General features: G+C 42.2%; 1 protein-coding gene across 1 annotated transcript; it reads left to right on the top strand.

Annotated features, from left to right (window-relative positions):
* Window positions 1–372: 372 nt before the first annotated feature.
* On the top strand, window positions 373–22023 carry LOC142184728 (cytochrome P450 2A5-like). The gene is made up of 9 exons (XM_075259780.1): window positions 373–549; window positions 7726–7888; window positions 8245–8397; window positions 8654–8814; window positions 10873–11049; window positions 11982–12123; window positions 16398–16585; window positions 20224–20365; window positions 21842–22023. The coding sequence occupies exons 1-9, from the start codon at window positions 373–375 to the stop codon at window positions 22021–22023; spliced, it is 1485 nt and encodes a 494-aa protein (XP_075115881.1).

The following is a 22023-nucleotide window of genomic DNA, read 5'->3' as shown; positions in this document are numbered from 1 at the left end:
CACCCTGGATACAGGCACCATCTTATCATAAAACATTATACCAGTTTAAAACATGAGCAACTATATCTAGCATTCAGCTTTTAAGGATAACAATGTTTTTCATACATTACATGATTATAACCTTCCCACTGCTAGAGCACTTGGCAGTACGGCCACAGCTGAGCTCTATAGTCTATTATCCTCCCTGCTCCTCCCTGACTGCTGTCTACATGTTATTATGTTACAGATCAGGTTTGATGTCTTCCCAGCCTATCATTTGGACGCTCTTTTATCACCTTGCCCCTCCTATATTTCTTAGATCTTCTGCACAAAAGATTACAAACATCAAAGCTGAACAGTTTTTGGAGAGTTCCTCTTTTTAAGTGACTGGTAATGGATTTACTACAAGACCCCACACTCTTACTAATCTTCTTCATCTCATGCTTCATCTTGTATTTAAGTCTAAGGCCCACGTGGGGTCGGAGGAGCCTCCCCCCTGGACCGACACCCCTGCCACTGCTGGGGAATGCTCTGGATATTAGAGGAGATATTGTGAATTCTCTGATGAAAGTGAGTACTCCCAATGAAATATTACATGGTGGGTGTGCTCACATGCATTGTCACTGTTGCCAGGGGAATTTAGACTTAAAAAGTTAGAGTTCAATGTAAAATTTTTATTAAAAAGTTGAAGAAATGATGGAATCTCAGATGTTCTCCAGGTCCTTGCTCCATTTATAGTCTTTATACTTTGTACATTCAGCAGGATAGTCCCGTATTTCGGGTGCTGTCCTGTTGTCCCTGGCCCCCGGAAGAATATCCGGATGTCTACATCCAGAGGACACAGATAGAACCGAGTACAATGATGATCAGCATCCTGCTCCACCATTCAGCACCTGTTTCTGTTACCCACGACTTGGGCACAGATGTTACTACCTCGTACCCGCAACCCCCAAACTGCAGAGGCAGGACTGGATTGTGAGGGAATGGAGCAAGGGCATGAGCAGAGTCCGAGGCATGGTGTATGAGATATACATTTGCCACATCAGATTTTGTCCAGCCTCTGAACTTTGGAAGGTATACTTTGTATATGAGTAGTATATCGTTCGACAATTGTCTTGTATAGTTTTAATCAATTCTCTTATCACGTCTTGTACTGATTTGTAGGGTGTGGAACATTCTCTGTTGGGTGTAATTTATGCTCTGCGATAATTTTATTGTATGCTGCTTAGAAACAATGCAAACAATAATTAAATAAAATGCAGCTTATTCTTGTGCCAAGAATGAGCATTACAACATGAGGTTACAACATTAAGACTTTATTCACATATTGTTATATTAGTTTGATGTACTACCAAATCAGTGTATAGTAGATCCGCGTGCGGATGGAACATAGATCATATATCAGAAAGTTACACAATAGAACATAGATCAGATATCAGAAGGTGAAAGTTACACAATAGAACACAGATCACATATCAGAAGGTGAAAGTTACACAATAGAGCATAGATCATATATCAGAAAGTTACACAATAGAACATAGATCATATATCAGAAAGTTACACAATATAACATAGATCACATATCAGAAGGTGAAAGTTATACAATAGAACATAGATCATATATTAGAAGGTGAAAGTTACACAATAGAACATAGATCACATATCAGAAGGTGAAAGTTACACAATAGAACATAGATCATATATCAGAAAGTTACACAATAGAACATAGATCACATATCAGAAGGTGAAAGTTATACAATAGAACATAGATCATATATTAGAAGGTGAAAGTTACACAATAGAACATAGATCACATATCAGAAGGTGAAAGTTACACAATAAAACATCGATCACATATCAGAAGGTGAAAAATACACAATAGAACATAGATCATATATCAGAAAGTTACACAATAGAACATAGATCATATACCAGAAGGTGAAAGTTACACAATAGAACATAGATCATATATCAGAAAGTTACACAATAGAACATAGATCATATACCAGAAGGTGAAAGTTACACAATAGAACATAGATAATATATCAGAAAGTTACACAATATAACATAGACCAAAATACAGGACCAGCCTCGCGGAGAAAGGCAGAAAATCAGCGCTCACCCGGTTTGGAATAGGAAAGGCAACTTTATTTGGCACCACGCGTTCCGGGCAACAGGCCCTTTTTCAAGTGCAATACAAATCTTTTAAAACAAATATTCATAATTACATTCAGCTAAAACACCCCATAATCTTAAAAAGTATCAGCAAGTAAAAAATAATAATATATATATATAAATAAATATATGTATAAGTGTGTATTCCATTATGGAACTCCATCTTAATAAATAGTTTACAATGTATTCACTAAAATATTCACCAGAGAGTATACAATGTATATACACAAAAGTCCCAGGTTCCAACACCAAACAGACAAACAGGCATGTATGTTCATCTGCTTCAGACCATATTAGAATCTGCTCGTCAATAGGACTTATTATAGTCTGGTTTATAACCTCACTTTGTTGCAATTTGTTACAATTACCATGACTTGTGCCAAGCATAATTAACATATAAAATGAAAAAACACATAGAGAGCACACTTACCCCACCACTGTGGACAGGTTGCTTAAAGTGCTCAGGCTTACCACCGTTTATAAAGGAATCAGCTATGTGTATGGCAGGAAAGGACGTCACGCGCCAAACCGCCGATACACATGCTGTCGGGCGCCGCGTGTTCGCGGCGTCCGGAAGATACTACAGTGCGCATGTGCAAGGTATCTTCCAAACGCATGCGCATTGCCTGTCTGGAGCGCATGTCAATAGAAATGACATGCGGCTATAGAGTTTGGATTGCTCCGTGCACGGAGCGCTTCTTTGGTTAGTGGAGATGTTACCAAGGATTGAATAAGAACATTGTATCTGCCTTATGTTACTACCATGGCCATTAATAAGCCCAGGAGGGGTAACAACATACAGATGGAGAAAAATGATTGATGAACTTTTTAAATGATAATAAGTAAATAAATAAATAAATATAAAAATAAATAAGTAATAAATAAATGAATAATAAATAATAAAACTATATGAAAAAATGAAAACAAGAACCATATTAGATGAATTAATGTATGATAGAAAAATAGATAAATAGTTGAAGACTTACTTAAATAAATAGAGGAATATATAAATAAAAAATGAATGAATAAATGATAGGATAAGAAAAAATAGATAAATATACATATCCTTTTGGTGTAACAATACATAGGATTATACCTAAATCATGGTGGCATTCTTATATCCACACATATATATACACACATATATACCTATCCCCTGTATACACACAACCCATGAATTAATATATATGGGTCTATATTAAAACTACAATTAGAATAAATTAGTTATCTAAAAGGGACATAATATTTAAAAATGGTTTTGTGTCTACCCAGATGGTCCCAAAGGGCCGAAACTATACCAGGATGCCACTAAATGTCATTGGGTGATGTCCTCCAAGGTCTCATTAAGACCCTTCGGAAATAAACAATCATATTTGTAAATCCAATAGATTTCTCTCCGTTTCAGGGTCTCAAACCTATTGTGTATATGTGACGAAATTTGATCTATCGGAGTGACCCTAAAACCTTCAAAAGAGCTATTATGTTTGATGGCTGCATGTCTTGAAACGCTGTGCTTGAGGAAACCATTGACTACATTGGACCTATAAACATAGGTCCAATGTAGTCAATGGTTTCCTCAAGCACAGCGTTTCAAGACATGCAGCCATCAAACATAATAGCTCTTTTGAAGGTTTTAGGGTCACTCCGATAGATCAAATTTCGTCACATATACACAATAGGTTTGAGACCCTGAAACGGAGAGAAATCTATTGGATTTACAAATATGATTGTTTATTTCCGAAGGGTCTTAATGAGACCTTGGAGGACATCACCCAATGACATTTAGTGGCATCCTGGTATAGTTTCGGCCCTTTGGGACCATCTGGGTAGACACAAAACCATTTTTAAATATTATGTCCCTTTTAGATAACTAATTTATTCTAATTGTAGTTTTAATATAGACCCATATATATTAATTCATGGGTTGTGTGTATACAGGGGATAGGTATATATGTGTGTATATATATGTGTGGATATAAGAATGCCACCATGATTTAGGTATAATCCTATGTATTGTTACACCAAAAGGATATGTATATTTATCTATTTTTTCTTATCCTATCATTTATTCATTCATTTTTTATTTATATATTCCTCTATTTATTTAAGTAAGTCTTCAACTATTTATCTATTTTTCTATCATACATTAATTCATCTAATATGGTTCTTGTTTTCATTTTTTCATATAGTTTTATTATTTATTATTCATTTATTTATTACTTATTTATTTTTATATTTATTTATTTATTTACTTATTATCATTTAAAAAGTTCATCAATCATTTTTCTCCATCTGTATGTTGTTACCCCTCCTGGGCTTATTAATGGCCATGGTAGTAACATAAGGCAGATACAATGTTCTTATTCAATCCTTGGTAACATCTCCACTAACCAAAGAAGCGCTCCGTGCACGGAGCAATCCAAACTCTATAGCCGCATGTCATTTCTATTGACATGCGCTCCAGACAGGCAATGCGCATGCGTTTGGAAGATACCTTGCACATGCGCACTGTAGTATCTTCCGGACGCCGCGAACACGCGGCGCCCGACAGCATGTGTATCGGCGGTTTGGCGCGTGACGTCCTTTCCTGCCATACACATAGCTGATTCCTTTATAAACGGTGGTAAGCCTGAGCACTTTAAGCAACCTGTCCACAGTGGTGGGGTAAGTGTGCTCTCTATGTGTTTTTTCATTTTATATGTTAATTATGCTTGGCACAAGTCATGGTAATTGTAACAAATTGCAACAAAGTGAGGTTATAAACCAGACTATAATAAGTCCTATTGACGAGCAGATTCTAATATGGTCTGAAGCAGATGAACATACATGCCTGTTTGTCTGTTTGGTGTTGGAACCTGGGACTTTTGTGTATATACATTGTATACTCTCTGGTGAATATTTTAGTGAATACATTGTAAACTATTTATTAAGATGGAGTTCCATAATGGAATACACACTTATACATATATTTATTTATATATATATATTATTATTTTTTACTTGCTGATACTTTTTAAGATTATGGGGTGTTTTAGCTGAATGTAATTATGAATATTTGTTTTAAAAGATTTGTATTGCACTTGAAAAAGGGCCTGTTGCCCGGAACGCGTGGTGCCAAATAAAGTTGCCTTTCCTATTCCAAACCGGGTGAGCGCTGATTTTCTGCCTTTCTCCGCGAGGCTGGTCCTGTATTTTGGTTGTTGTCCTGACGTCTACGTGACTGCCATCAGCGGCTGCCTGCCAGTAACACACTGGTTCTCTGATTGCTACGATTATAGGTTGTTGTGTCCAACACAACCTAGCCAGGTGAGCGGACACCTGTATTGATTTCTCCATACCCTTTTTTTTCCTTTTCATTAACTATATACCAAAGGTATTACACAAGGAACGGCTCGGTGCCGGGGTTTTTTTCTTTTCTTCTTTACAATATAACATAGATCACATATCAGAAGGTGAAAGTTATACAATAGAACATAGATCATATATTAGAAGGTGAAAGTTACACAATAGAACATAGATCACATATCAGAAGGTGAAAAATACACAATAGAACATAGATCATATATCAGAAAGTTACACAATAGAACATAGTTCACATACCTGAAGGTGAAAGTTACACAATAGAACATAGATCATATATTAGAAAGTTACACAATATAGCATAGATCACATATCAGAGGGTGAAAGTTACACAATAGAACACAGATCACATATCAGAAAGTGAAAGTTACACAATAGAACATAGATCACATGTCAGAAGGTGAAAGTTACACAATAGAACATAGATCACATATTAGAAGGTGAAAGTTACACATTAGAACATAGATCATATATCAGAAGGTGAAAGTTACACAATAGAACATAGATCACATGTCAGAAGGTGAAAGTTACACAATAGAACATAGATCACATACCTGAAGGTGAAAGTTACACAACAGAACATAGATCATATAGCAGAAAGTTACACAATATAACATAGATCACATATCAGAGGGTGAAAGTTACACAATAGAACACAGATCACATATCAGAAGGTGAAAGTTATGTAGTGTTGTAGTGAGGATGCAGGTCTTCTGGAATAAGTCCACTATGAGATGGTTACTCTTGTAGATCAGAACACTTTATTCCATGCTCCATCATGGCTCCCTGTCTAACAACTCCTCCCCCTAAGCTCAGCTCCTCCTCCCTTACTACCTCACTGTTGCTAGGCAGACAAAGCAGAATAAGTAATCAGAACAGAACATACAGAACATACTTATAACAACATCACAAGTTACACAACAGAACATACCTGTAGATCATATAGCAGAAAGTTACACAATATAACATAGATCACATATCAGAGGGTGAAAGTTACACAATAGAACACAGATCACATATCAGAAGGTGAAAGTTACACAATAGAACATAGATCACATATTAGAAGGTGAAAGTTACACAATAGAACATAGATCATATATCAGAAGGTGAAAGTTACACAATAGAACATAGATCATATATCAGAAGGTGAAAGTTACACAATAGAGCATAGACCATATATCAGAAAGTTACACAATTGAAAATAGATCACATATCAGAGGGTGAAAGTTAAAAAAAGGTAATTGGTTTTTTTTTTGCATTTTCAAAGTTTTTTAAATCTTTGTAAAAATATTAATATATAAAGAAACTGTATAAAAGTTGTATTACTGTGATTATACTGACTTGTGGTATATAAAGAACATGCCATGTAAAATAAGCCCTATATAAATTGGCACAGTTGTGAATCACTTACAGTTCTGCCCCTTTTCTTCCAACTTCTCAAAACATTATACAAAATTTTAAATGGTGGCACTAGGAAGTACAATTTATTCTGAAAAACAACAAACTCTAACATAATTATGTGAACCCCAAAAAAAGCCCAAGAAAATTATTTATTTTGGAAAGCAAGGAGGAAGAAAAGAAAAATGTATAAATGGCTGGAAGGGGTTAAAGGGGATGTCCCATCATAGCAGAAAGCTGGCAGGACTTCTAGTGAAGTGGAGTCTAGCACACTCTCTGGCTGGCATACTAGTCTTAAGATTATTTTCTAAGACGTCTTCCTGGTGTTCACTCTTTAACTCCAGTACAAGGATCATGGAGTGTTTCTAGTGTTGGCAACAATTGGTCGGACAGGTCAGGGATTAGAGTATGGAGCACCAAGAGGTCAGACAAGAACAACATCTGACTATACTGTCTAATACTATACAGGCAAATACTGTCTGAGATCAGGGCTGGCAGGCCACTTACAAGGTGGAAGGTCAATCAAGTGGTCAGGACTGGCAGAAGAAAGCAGAAAGCATGGACAAAGTCAGAGGAACATCTAAGATAGATTGTAGCAAGTAGAGATGGGCAAACCTCGCAAGATTCATTTAGTTTCAGCTTCAGGTGGCTCGGATCCCTGATCTGTTTCAGGTAGTTCAAGTTTGGATAGAACAAAAGAGATTCCAGAGTATAATAGGTAAAGAAGACCCAAAAACCATTTAGACTCACTTACCCTCATCCCTTTTGTCCTCCTCAGCTCATTGACCTAACTATTTTTCTTATCTAATTCAGTTCCGTGAGACGTATGGCGACATTTTCACAGTCTATCTGGGATCTCGCCCTGTAGTTGTGGTCACTGGGTACAAGCTCGTAAAAGAAATTTATTTGGACAAAGGAGAAGATTACTTGAACCGGGGAGATATGCCGATCTGGGATGACTTTTATAAAAACTGTGGTGAGTAAGAAACTGTTCTATTGTTCTTCATAATTGTTAATATTTGGAGACCAAAGTGACCCTTCTCCGGTCCGATGACTACTTAAGTATATACTATTGTAAAAGGTAACATATAGAAGAAGATCTACTGGAGAACTAGAAGATAATAATATCTTGGATTGACATGGGATTGTCACCATGGTCATTGTCTTTAGAAACTCAACGTTGCTGGTCCCGGCCATTTCTGACCGTGGTCATTCTTATCTGAGGCTTCTCTATGGTTTCTTCTATTTATCATATTCTTTTGATATAGGAAATTGTCTTAAAAACACTCAATCAGAAGAAATTAACCATATCTCTAATGATACTTCTTATAGGTATGGTACATACTCAGAATCTAAACCGGTGGAAAGAGCTCAGGCGCTTTTCTCTCTCTACTTTACGGGATTTTGGCTTTGGCAAAAGGAGCACTGAAGATCGGATCCAGGAAGAGACTCGTTTCCTGCTGGAAGAGTTGCAGAAATCCAAAGGTTAGAAGAAATTCCACAAAAAACTGAAGAAGGTACAAAGATGCCTAAGAATTATGATCCAAGGGATCTCCTTGAAGCATAGATCCTATTTGTGTGTGGGACTGGTAGACCTACTGTCATGATGTTGGAATTCATATTGGTTCATATTGGTTGGTGCTCAACATGGTAGACTTATGGCCTGGAAAACCTACAAAAATTGGAAGCACTGTGTAATGCAAGTAAAATAATCTTACTCTTCTTGATACATTCTTTCTAGAATCATTCTTTGATCCTCGGCATTGTCTCAGCAAAGCCCTTTGCAACATTATATTCTCTGTCATGTTTGGAAATCGTGTTGAATATGAAGATGAAGATTTTGCTACAGTTTTGACTTGTATGTATGAGTCATTTGTGATTGCAAGCTCACCCTGGGGACAGGTAAGAATGAAGCAGGGAACACATACCAAAACCTTATAAGAGAAACCCATTCCATGTTCTAGTGTATGCTGAGGGCTATACAGGAGGGATACAGGCAGTGATGGACTGAAGTTCTTTGGAGCCACCAGATACAATTATGCTGGGGCGTACCCTACAATAATCCCAAGGAAATAGACCATAATAACCTTCTAATTTAGGTTTCTTCAAGTGGTGCATTAGGTTGCATTCACACAGATGAGTTTCATCATTAAACTCGGTCGGGTTTTTGCCGGATTTACTGGTCTGAACAGTGTTCCAGAAGAGGGACTCCTAGCAATACAGTTATCTATGCTGCTAGGAATCCCTCTACTAGGGTTGAGCGATCGTGTTCGGAAAAGATCGGATTCCGATCGGCGATCGAGAAAATTTCACGATCGCGATCGGAATTCTGAACACAATCTATTTAGGTGGGATTGAGATCGAGGATTATTTCCCCACTATTTCCACTTAGCCTTCACACTGAGTATATAGTGTATACTCAGTGTGAAGACTCCGCTGCGGTTCCATAGGAATGAATGGAAGCAGCCGGCACACAGCCTTAACCCCCTGCACGCCGGCTGCCTCCATTCGTTCTAAAGGGAGACTAAACTAACATGTCTCGTAGCTACTTACCTCCAGAGATGACTGCTCTGCTGCTCCGGTGTTCTTCTTGCTGCCACTCCACGCTGCAGTCTTCTTTGCCTCACTGACCTCCCAGGTTAGTATTTAAAGAGCTAGGAAGGCGGGGCTTGTGACTTAAGAGAGTGTGGGCGGGTACAGGGCGGGGAGACACTCTCCTAACCTGGGAGGCCGGGAGCAGCGAGGTAAAGAAGACTGCAGCGTGGAGTGGCAGCGAGAAGAACACCGGAACAGCTGAGCAGCCATCTCTGGAGGTAAGTGGACACCAGGGGGGACTAAGTAGCCAGAGGATTAAAAAAAATCCTCTGGCTACTTAGTGATTCACTACACAGCGTGGATTCTAACAATTGTTAGATTCCATGCTGTATAGTGAATAGGATTGCTTTTAAAATCCGATCTCTGATTAATAAAAAAAAATCCCATTGACTTGCATTGGGATCGGAATTGGGATCGAGATCGGGTTCGAATGAAAAATGATCGGAAATCGGATTTTAAAATCAATCCTGAAAAGTCAAGATCGGCTCAACCCTACCCTCTACCAAAACACTATTCAGATCGGGAAATCTGGCCAAGACACGATTCAAGCTCCACAGGTGAAACTTGGTCGTATGAATGAGAACTTATTATGTTAGAACCTGAGCCCACCTAATGGTATATTTACACAGAGTAATTTGGAGATAATTTTGAAGTAGATTCCATCTGAACATCATCTCCAAGTTCCAGAATCTGAAAGTAATGGAAGGCCGGTAATTGCTTTACTTGAGAACTTTGAAAATTAAGCGGCCTATGGTGTGGAGGAAGGGTCTCTAGTGTGATAACCAGCGGCATGGAACTCATGATGAGTAGGGCTTCAGATTTCCATCACATGCTACACAGAGCCATCTCAAGTGTTCACCCAAATTCTTCCATATGAACAGCCTTTAAGGATCTTCTGGTTTTCTGGTGGGACAGTCTGTTGGGGGATAATCACCATTAGTCTATAAGAAGATAATTAAGAATAGTGCTTTCTGCTTGAGACCATGTGGTTTCCCATGTTTTTGACTAAAGACTATGGGGCAGATTTATTCTTATGTCACTTTTCTGGAATACGAGGAAATTTAGCAAATTTAGCGAATTTTGCAAAATTGCAAATTTTCTGTGCAAATTGTGATTTTGTACAAAACTTTTAGGCTTTCTTTTCTGGGTCACCCATGCTAGGGATTGTGGTGCGAGCATGAAGGGCATCCGATTTATTATCATTTATGCCATAAACAACGCTGGAAATATCTGATACCTATGAGCTGGCGCAGCTTTGCTTCCAGGTGCACGGCGCAGCACAGGAAGCGTCTCATTTCATAAGTCCAGTCTTCACAAATCTGCCCATATATTCTTATGGAAGATCTTCTCCATCTTTTTCACTAGATATATGAGATGTTTCCCAGGGTGATGAGATATCTTCCTGGCCAACATCAAAAGTTTTTCAAATCCTTGAACAAACTTAAGCACTTTGTTAGCGAGAAAGTGAAGATTCACCAGAAGACCTTGGACCCCAGAAATCCTAGAGACTATGTTGATGGCTTCCTCATCAAGATGGAAAAGGTAAGGTATATATGATACGAGTAAGTTATAGTCATTAGAGATGAGCAAACAGTAAAATGTTCGATATTCGTTTCGAGTAGCCCCTCAATATTCGACTACTCGAATTGAATATCGAATCCTATTATACTCTATGGGGGAAAAATGCTCGTTTCAGGGGTAGGCAACATTTGATCAAATTGAACTTACCAAGTCCACGAGTGAGGGTTGGGCTGGATTCTCCGAGAAGTCTTCTCCGTGCAGCATCCCCGCGGTGTCTTCCGGCTCTGAATTCACTCTGCCAGGCATCGGGCTTGGGCAGAGCCGACTGCGCATGCCCGCACTACAAGAAAATGGCCGCTTACAGTCAAAGCGGCCATTTTCTTGTAGCGCGGGCATGCGCAGTCGGCTCTGCCCAGGCCCGATGCCTGGCAGAGTGAATTCAGAGCTGGAAGACGCGTGGGGACGCTGCGCGGAGAAGACTTCTAAAGGTAGGAGAAGAACCAGCGTTGATTGGCCGACTGTATAGCATTCGGCCAATCAACGCTGGTTCTGCATCTAATTTTTCCATTCGAATAGCGAGTAGTATACGATCGAGTACGAGTATTTCGAATACCGTAGTATTTGATCGAATACCTACTCGCTCATCTCTAATAGTCATATATTATACATGTAAGTCCGAGTAGAATACATGTAAAACCGAGTTGGGTTCGACCCAAATATTTCAAATTGTTTTTTTATTTGTTTTTTGGGTTTTTTTTACAAATCTAAACAATTGGAGATTCATCTTGGGTGAACCAACATGGCGTCCATATTATAAGCTGGATCAGCTGATCTGTGTAGGGTCCAGGTGTCAGAACCCCAAAGATCAAATATTAATGACCTATTCTATGGATTAAAAACTAACTCCCTAAACAAGACAATCCCTTTAAAGAAATGTTTTATTGTTTCCTCAGGAGAAAGGTAACCCAGGCAGTGAATATAACATGAGGAATTTACTGGCCTGCACCTTCCAGATCTTCTTTGCAGGAGTAGAAACCTCCAGCACAACCTTAACCTACTCTCTATTACTTCTTCTGAAATATCCTGATGTGCTTTGTAAGTCAGGACATATTCCTTGTCCTTTTAAGTATCTTTTCACAGCGGCGAGTCAGGGGGAAAGCTTAAAGTGGTTTTCTTAAATCAGAACAATAAGATTAGGTCCATGTAGGGCAAACATATCCCACAACTCTCTGCAGAGATTAGTAACATTCATATCGGTCTCGAGTTCCGAATATATCTCACAAATTCACTTCCTGATCGGAGATAATTTCATACTCGCCTCTCAGGATGTATTAAGAGTAGAGATGAGCGAACACTAAAATGTTCGAGGTTCGAAATTCGATTCGAACAGCCGCTCACTGTTCGAGTGTTCGAATGGGTTTCGAACCCCATTATAGTCTATGGGGAACATAAACTCGTTAAGGGGGAAACCCAAATTCGTGTCTGGAGGGTCACCAAGTCCACTATGACACCCCAGGAAATGATACCAACACCCTGGAATGACACTGGGACAGCAGGGGAAGCATGTCTGGGGGCATAAAAGTCACTTTATTTCATGGAAATCCCTGTCAGTTTGCGATTTTCGCAAGCTAACTTTTCCCCATAGAAATGCATTGGCCAGTGCTGATTGGCCAGAGTACGGAACTCGACCAATCAGCGCTGGCTCTGCTGGAGGAGGCGGAGTCTAAGATAGCTCCACACCAGTCTCCATTCAGGTCCGACCTTAGACTCCGCCTCCTCCGGCAGAGCCAGCGCTGATTGGCCGAAGGCTGGCCAATGCATTCCTATGCGAATGCAGACTTAGCAGTGCTGAGTCAGTTTTGCTCAACTACACATCTGATGCACACTCGGCACTGCTACATCAGATGTAGCAATCTGATGTAGCAGAGCCGAGGGTGCACTAGAACCCCTGTGCAAACTCAGTTCACGCTAATAGAATGCATTGGCCAGCGCTGATTGGCCAATGCATTCTATTAGCCCGATGAAGTAGAGCTGAATGTGTGTGCTAAGCACACACATTCAGCACTGCTTCATCAAGCCAATACAATGCATTAGCCAGTGCTGATTGGCCAGAGTACGGAATTCGGCCAATCAGCGCTGGCTCTGCTGGAGGAGGCGGAGTCTAAGATCGCTCCACACCAGTCTCCATTCAGGTCCGACCTTAGACTCCGCCTCCTCCGGCAGAGCCAGCGCTGATTGGCCGAAGGCTGGCCAATGCATTCCTATGCGAATGCAGACTTAGCAGTGCTGAGTCAGTTTTGCTCAACTACACATCTGATGCACACTCGGCACTGCTACATCAGATGTAGCAATCTGATGTAGCAGAGCCGAGGGTGCACTAGAACCCCTGTGCAAACTCAGTTCACGCTAATAGAATGCATTGGCCAGCGCTGATTGGCCAATGCATTCTATTAGCCCGATGAAGTAGAGCTGAATGTGTGTGCTAAGCACACACATTCAGCACCGCTTCATCAAGCCAATACAATGCATTAGCCAGTGCTGATTGGCCAGAGTACGGAATTCGGCCAATCAGCGCTGGCTCTGCTGGAGGAGGCGGAGTCTAAGGTCGGACCTGAATGGAGACTGGTGTGGAGCGATCTTAGACTCCGCCTCCTCCAGCAGAGCCAGCGCTGATTGGCCGAATTCCGTACTCTGGCCAATCAGCACTGGCTAATGCATTGTATTGGCTTGATGAAGCAGTGCTGAATGTGTGTGCTTAGCACACACATTCAGCTCTACTTCATCGGGCTAATAGAATGCATTGGCCAGCGCTGATTGGCCGAATTCCGTACTCTGGCCAATCAGCACTGGCTAATGCATTGTATTGGCTTGATGAAGCAGTGCTGAATGTGTGTGCTTAGCACACACATTCAGCTCTACTTCATCGGGCTAATAGAATGCATTGGCCAATCAGCGCTGGCCAATGCATTCTATTAGCGTGAACTGAGTTTGCACAGGGGTTCTAGTGCACCCTCGGCTCTGCTACATCAGATTGCTACATCTGATGTAGCAGTGCCGAGTGTGCATCAGATGTGTAGTTGAGCAAAACTGACTCAGCACTGCTAAGTCTCTGCATTCGCATAGGAATGCATTGGCCAGCCTTCGGCCAATCAGCGCTGGCTCTGCCGAAGGAGGCGGAGTCTAAGGTCGGACCTGAATGGAGACTGGTGTGGAGCGATCTTAGACTCCGCCTCCTCCAGCAGAGCCAGCGCTGATTGGTCGAGTTCCGTACTCTGGCCAATCAGCGCTGGCCAATGCATTCTATTAGCCCGATGAAGTAGAGCTGAATGTGTGTGCTTAGCACACACATTCAGCTCTACTTCATCAGGCTAATAGAATACATTGGCCAATCAGCGCTGGCCAATGCATTCTATTAGCTTGATGAAGCAGAGTGTGCACAAGGGTTCAAGCGCACCCTCGGCTCTGATGTAGCAGAGCTGAGGGTGCACAAGGGTTCAAGTGCACCCTCGGCTCTCCTACATCAGAGCCGAGGGTGCGCTTGAACCCTTGTGCAGCCTCGGCTCTGCTACATCAGAGCCGAGGGTGCGCTTGAACCCTTGTGCACACTCTGCTTCATCAAGCTAATAGAATGCATTGGCCAGCGCTGATTGGCCAGAGTACGGAATTCGGCCAATCAGCGCTGGCCAATGCATCCCTATGGGAAAAAGTTTATCTCACAAAAATCACAATTACACACCCGATAGAGCCCCAAAAAGTTATTTTTAATAACATTCCCCCCTAAATAAAGGTTATCCCTAGCTATCCCTGCCTGTACAGCTATCCCTGTCTCATAGTCACAAAGTTCACATTCTCATATGACCCGGATTTGAAATCCACTATTCGTCTAAAATGGAGGTCACCTGATTTCGGCAGCCAATGACTTTTTCCAATTTTTTTCAATGCCCCCGGTGTCGTAGTTCCTGTCCCACCTCCCCTGCGCTGTTATTGGTGCAAAAAAGGCGCCAGGGAAGGTGGGAGGGGAATCGAATTTTGGCGCACTTTACCACGTGGTGTTCGATTCGATTCGAACATGGCGAACACCCTGATATCCGATCGAACATGTGTTCGATAGAACACTGTTCGCTCATCTCTAATTAAGAGTGTTGGAGAAAATTAGAGAACCCCGAGGAAGCTGACAAAGGGAGACCTTACAGACCCCATACTTATGCTGTCCCCGGTTGGATTGGTACCCAGCACACCAGTGCTGTAAGACAACACAGCTGACTATCGATGAGGAAACATGCTTGAACGCAAAACAGATTCGACCCAAATTTTCAAAAAATTTCAGGGAGTTTTGGGAGTTCATTACCTTCCAGTGGATGTAAAATTATTAAACTCTGGAGTCTCCCGGAGTATAATAGGTGAGGCCCAGGAAAGGTGTAAAAAAAATAACAAACTGGATTATTCACCTTCTCTCACCTCTTCTGGGTATCCTTGTGATGTCCAGGGGTCTCTCTGGGTTCTGTGACAGCCTTCTGGTGACTAGGGTTGAGCGATCGGGATCGAGAATGATCGGATCCCGATTGGCGATCGAGCAAATTTACGATCAGGATCGGCTGGAAAATGATCAGAAATCGGATTTTGAACTCTCAAGATCAGCTCAACCCCACTGTATACAATTAGGGTTGAGCGATCGGGATCAGGAAAGATCGGATACCGATCGACGATTGAGCAAATTTCATGATCACGATCGGGATGGGCTGGAAAATGATTAGAAATCGGATTTTGAAATCTCAAGATCGGCTCAACCCCACTGTATATATAATATACAATTAGGGTTGAGCGATTGGGATCAGGAAAGATCAGATACCGATTGACGATCGAGCAAATTTCACAATCGCGATTGGGATCTCCTGGAAAATGATCGGAAATCAGATTTTAAAATCGATCCTGAAATCTCAGGATCGACCCTACTGGTAACGTCTTGTGCCCTGGGGTCACTTCTGTAACCTCTGATTGGGCTTCAGTGATCACATGGGGAGGGCCATAGTCGAGACGCCTGTGATTGGGCCTGCATTGACCCGAGAGCACATGACATCACCCAAGAGGATAAAAGAGGCCAAAGAAGGCGATGCGAGGATGCCCAGGAAAGGTGAGGGAAAGCGAATATAAGGTAAGTTTTTATTTTTTTAACACTTCCCCTGGGCCTTTACTTATTATACACCGGGGTCTAAAAAAAGTTTGGCCCATCTCTAGTGCTGACCTTGAATAAAGACATAAAATGGGGAAAATATACTAATAAAAAAAAACTGAAAATGGTTTAATTCATTGATTCCATTGGCTTGTAGATCACTTTACTAATCTCTAATTCTTCTTTTCCTGCTCTCCAGCAAAAATGCACAAGGAGATCGATCAAGTTATCGGCGAAAATCGCACCCCAACAATACAAGACCGGAACCACATGCCATACACAGAAGCCGTGATCCATGAAATACAAAGATTTACAGATCTCCTGCCATTAGGGGTCTCAAGGAAAACTACAAAGGAGGTGAAGATTGAAGGCTACACATTACCAAAGGTACGTCTAGAGATGAACAATTACAATCTGATTGGCCAAATCCAATTTGGATCACCTGAAAAACATTAAAAAAAAAAGGTTTCCAAAGTTTTTCTTATTCACAACTTCAAATCTATCACAACAATGAAAACCGCCATAACACGGATGTCTTCTAAACACGTCCTTGGTTCTATTCACACATATATGTCAATGAGGGAATCATGAAAACTGGAGCCGCATGAAAATCAGCTGTGAGAACAAATAATTTCATCTGTTTTTCACTTCCAATTTATAAATCATGTGAATATGCCCAAATAAAACCTCTCTTGACTATAACTATCACTAGAGGAAACTTATGCTCTTACTGTGTCTCCATGGCTCCCCCTAGTGGTGACTGTAGGCAACAGAGATCAACCAGCATATCACCCCAGCCCAGCAGATAGATAGGTTACTATCACCAGAACCAGCATATCACCCCAGTCCTGCAGATAGATAGGTTAGTGTCACCATAACCAGGATAATACCCCAGCCCTGCAGATAAATAGGTTACTGTCACCAGAACTAGCATATCACCCCAGTCCTGCAGATAGATAGGTTACTGTCACCAGAACCAGCATATCACTCCAGCCCTGCAGATAGATAGGTTACTGTCACCAGACCCAGCATATCACCCCAGTCCTGCAGATAGATAGGTTACTGTCACCAGAACCAGCATATCACCCCAGCCCTGCAGATAGATAGGTTACTGTCACCAGACCCAGCATATCACCCCAGTCCTGCAGATAGATAGGTTACTGTCACCAGAACCAGCATATCACCCCAGTCCTGCAGATAGATAGGTTAGCGTCACCAAAACCAGCATATCACCCCAGCCCTGCAGATAGATAGGTTACTGTCACCAGATCCCAGCACTGCAGATAGATAGGTTACTGTCACCAGACCCAGCATATCACACCAGCCCTGAAGATAGATAGGTTAGTGTCACCAGAACCAGCATATCACCCCAGCCCTGCAGATAGATCGATTAGTGTCACCAGAACCAGCATATCACCCCAGCCCTGCAGATAGATAGGTTACTGTCGCCAGAACCAGCATATCACCCCCAGCCCTGCAGATAGATAGGTTACTGTCACCAGAACCAGCATATCACCCCAGCCCTGCAGATAGATAGATTAGTGTCACCAGAACCAGCATATCACCCCAGCCCTGCAGATAGATAGGTTACTGTCGCCAGAACCAGCATATCACCCCCAGCCCGGCAGATAGATAGGTTACTGTCACCAGACCCAGCATATCACCCCAGCCCTGCAGATAGATAGATTAGTGTCACCAGAACCAGCATATCACCCCAGCCCTGCAGATAGATAGGTTACTGTCGCCAGAACCAGCATATCACCCCAGCCCTGCAGATAGATAGGTTACTGTCGCCAGAACCAGCATATCACCCCCAGCCCTGCAGATAGATAGGTTACTGTCACCAGAACCAGCATATCACCCCAGCCCTGCAAATAGATAGATTAGTGTCACCAGAACCAGCATATCACCCCAGCCCTGCAGATAGATAGGTTACTGTCACCAGAACCAGCATATCACCCCAGCCCTGCAGATAGATAGATTAGTGTCACCAGAACCAGCATATCACCCCAGCCCTGCAGATAGATAGGTTACTGTCGCCAGAACCAGCATATCACCCCCAGCCTGGCAGATAGATAGGTTACTGTCACCAGAACCAGCATATCACCCCAGCCCTGCAGATAGATAGATTAGTGTCACCAGAACCAGCATATCACCCCAGCCCTGCAGATAGATAGGTTACTGTCGCCAGAACCAGCATATCACCCCAGCCCTGCAGATAGATAGGTTACTGTCGCCAGAACCAGCATATCACCCCCATCCTGCAGATAGATAGGTTACTGTCACCAGAACCAGCATATCACCCCAGTCCTGCAGATAGATAGGTTACTGTCTCCAGAACCAGCATATCACCCCAGCCCTGCAGATAGATAGGTTACTGTCACCAGACCCAGCATATCACCCCAGTCCTGCAGATAGATAGGTTACTGTAACCAGAACCAGCATATCACCCCAGTCCTGCAGATAGATAGGTTAGCGTCACCAAAACCAGCATATCACCCCAGCCCTGCAGATAGATAGGTTACTGTCACCAGATCCCAGCACTGCAGATAGATAGGTTACTGTCACCAGACCCAGCATATCACACCAGCCCTGAAGATAGATAGGTTAGTGTCACCAGAACCAGCATATCACCCCAGCCCTGCAGATAGATCGATTAGTGTCACCAGAACCAGCATATCACCCCAGCCCTGCAGATAGATAGGTTACTGTCGCCAGAACCAGCATATCACCCCCAGCCCTGCAGATAGATAGGTTACTGTCACCAGAACCAGCATATCACCCCAGCCCTGCAGATAGATAGATTAGTGTCACCAGAACCAGCATATCACCCCAGCCCTGCAGATAGATAGGTTACTGTCGCCAGAACCAGCATATCACCCCAGCCCTGCAGATAGATAGGTTACTGTCGCCAGAACCAGCATATCACCCCCAGCCCTGCAGATAGATAGGTTACTGTCACCAGAACCAGCATATCACCCCAGCCCTGCAAATAGATAGATTAGTGTCACCAGAACCAGCATATCACCCCAGCCCTGCAGATAGATAGGTTACTGTCACCAGAACCAGCATATCACCCCAGCCCTGCAGATAGATAGATTAGTGTCACCAGAACCAGCATATCACCCCAGCCCTGCAGATAGATAGGTTACTGTCGCCAGAACCAGCATATCACCCCCAGCCCGGCAGATAGATAGGTTACTGTCACCAGAATCAGCATATCACCCCAGCCCTGCAGATAGATAGATTAGTGTCACCAGAACCAGCATATCACCCCAGCCCTGCAGATAGATAGGTTACTGTCGCCAGAACCAGCATATCACCCCAGCCCTGCAGATAGATAGGTTACTGTCGCCAGAACCAGCATATCACCCCCAGCCCTGCAGATAGATAGGTTACTGTCACCAGAACCAGCATATCACCCCAGCCCTGCAAATAGATAGATTAGTGTCACCAGAACCAGCATATCACCCCAGCCCTGCAGATAGATAGGTTACTGTCGCCAGAACCAGCATATCACCCCCAGCCCTGCAGATAGATAAGTTAACATTACCAGATTCAGCATATCACCCCAGCTTTGCAGAAACCCAGAATATAATAGTGTTTTTCAGATGACAAACGCTAAAAATCTTTGAAAATTTAGGGTCCAGTCTGATTCTAACATAATCAGTTCATTCATCCCTAACAATTTCCTGCCATTGCAGTGCTGCTTCTATGTGCTACAAATAGGTCTGGTCACATGGTGCAGCCCGCTGGAGTCATGTGATTCCTGGGGCATATTTTGACTGCAGTGCACAAAGGAAAAAGCACTGGATTTAGTTTTCTCAAACGTTTTCACAGTCTGTATTCCCGGTAGCCTAAACTTGACGGTATTTTTGCACATCAAACTCATTTTACTTAGTAAATCTTCCTCACTTTCTTTAACCAGGACAGTAGTGTTGCTGATATCCTACAGAATGATTTGCCAGATGCTCAATTTTTTCCAAGATTAATTTTTCACTTTGGAATTTCTTGTATCTTTTCAGGATATGAATGTTTCCCCAATCTTAACTTCTGTGCTCAAAGATCCTTCTTGTTTCAAGTACCCAAAAGAATTCAACCCAGAAAATTTTCTGAGTGACAACGGGGAATTTCAGAAGAATGAAGCATTTATGCCCCTCGCTGCAGGTACGGGATCACTCGACTACAATGATGTGGAGATGTCTCCATCCTAAACTTAGTTCAAACTTGGTTATAGACTTATGAAACTAATCCACTGCAATACCGTTGTCAGACTGCAGAGCACAGAACAGACACTTAGTAGCCACACATAGACGTTAGAGATGAGCGAACAGTGAAATATTCGAGATTCGTTTTGAGTAGGACCTCAATATTCAACTACTCGATGGAATATCAAATCCCATTATAGTCTATGGAAAAAAAATGCTTGTTTCAGGGGAAACCAGTATTTGACTAAAAGAGAGTCACCATGTCAACGCGTAGCAAGAGGAGAGTGTTTAGGAGGAGCGCTGTGCAATTAAAGCGCATGGACCTCATAGACTATAACGGCTGTGTGCGCTTTAACTGCACAGTGCTTGCAGTTGCGCTAATATTCCATTCGGGGGGGTCCTCCTGCGGACTCCTTCCAGATGGGAGGCAAGCGCTAATGTGATCCGGCCCTTACTCATCCTGCAGAACCAGCATTGATTGGCCGAATGCTATACACTGTATAGCATTCGGCAAATCAACGCTAGCTCTGCAGCAGGCTCACCCTTTCTAGTCGGGAGAGCTGGCAGCTTGCGTTTATAAGGGAGCTGACTTTTTCTCATAGGAATGCATTGACCAGCGTTGATTGGCCTGTGAGGAGGCGGAGTCTAAGATCGGACCACAGCAGTCTCCATTGTGGTCCGATCTTAGACTCCGCCTCCTCACAGACGAGCCTCCGGCAGAACCAGCATTGATTGGCTGAATGCTGTACACTGTATAGCATTTGGCCAATCAACACTGGTCAATGCATTCCTATGAGAAAAAGTCAGCTCCCGCATAACCGAAAGCTGCCAGCTCTCCCGACTAACAAGGACGAGCCTGCTGCAGAACCAGCATTGATTTGCCGAATGCCATACAGTATACAGCATTCAGCAAATCAACGCTGGTTCTAAATTGAATCTTTTCTGCGAATAAGAGTAGTATTCGAACGAGTAGTAGTTGTATTTTTCCATCAGTGGGGGTGTAAGGGCTCGTTCTATTGATGGAAGATAATGTGATCAAAAATAATGCAATTTCATCCATTGAAATGATCATCGTAGGATTCCAATTGAAAAATTGTTGCTTTACATAATCTAAGAGAGTATTGTAACATTAATTTGTGGAATACCCCTTTAAGACATATCTAAGGGACAATGTATACCATCCTGATAGAATACAGTACTATATCCAAGCTTCCTAATGTGGACCATCCCATGCCATATACAGATTTAGTAGAGTTAGCCCGAACGTCTGTAGTTTTGCTGCAGCCTGATACCTGATATCACAGAAGACATTAAACCCCCCAAAAAATAAACTTTTTTCATTGACTTTTCATGGGTTCTTGTTGTCTTCTGTGATAAGATATCTAATGCCGGTCACACAAGGCACTGAAACATTTATTCTTCTTTCTCTTTTTAGGAAAGAGGACTTGTCTCGGGGAGTCTATAGTACGGATGGAGTTATTCCTCTTCCTGGTCACCATCCTGCAGAATTTTGACTTAAAATCTCCGCTACCTCTAGAAGAATTAGACATTACTCCAAATGTATCCGGACTGGGGAACTTTCCAAAACCCTATACAATTGCTTTTATTCCACGATAG

The sequence above is a fragment of the Leptodactylus fuscus genome, chromosome 11 (genome assembly GCF_031893055.1).
Source record: "Leptodactylus fuscus isolate aLepFus1 chromosome 11, aLepFus1.hap2, whole genome shotgun sequence".
NCBI classification, from domain to species: Eukaryota; Metazoa; Chordata; class Amphibia; order Anura; family Leptodactylidae; genus Leptodactylus; species Leptodactylus fuscus.
This window is presented reverse-complemented; position numbering and strand designations above follow the sequence as displayed.

Coding starts and splice junctions, on each gene's coding strand:
- LOC142184728 (XM_075259780.1), top strand. CDS start 373: ATGGATTTACTACAAGACCCCACACTCTTACTAATCTTCTTCATCTCA. Junction 7,889..8,244: donor TGACTTTTATAAAAACTGTG/GTGAGTAAGAAA, acceptor TACTTCTTATAG/GTATGGTACATACTCAGAAT. Junction 8,815..10,872: donor CAAGCTCACCCTGGGGACAG/GTAAGAATGAAG, acceptor CTTTTTCACTAG/ATATATGAGATGTTTCCCAG.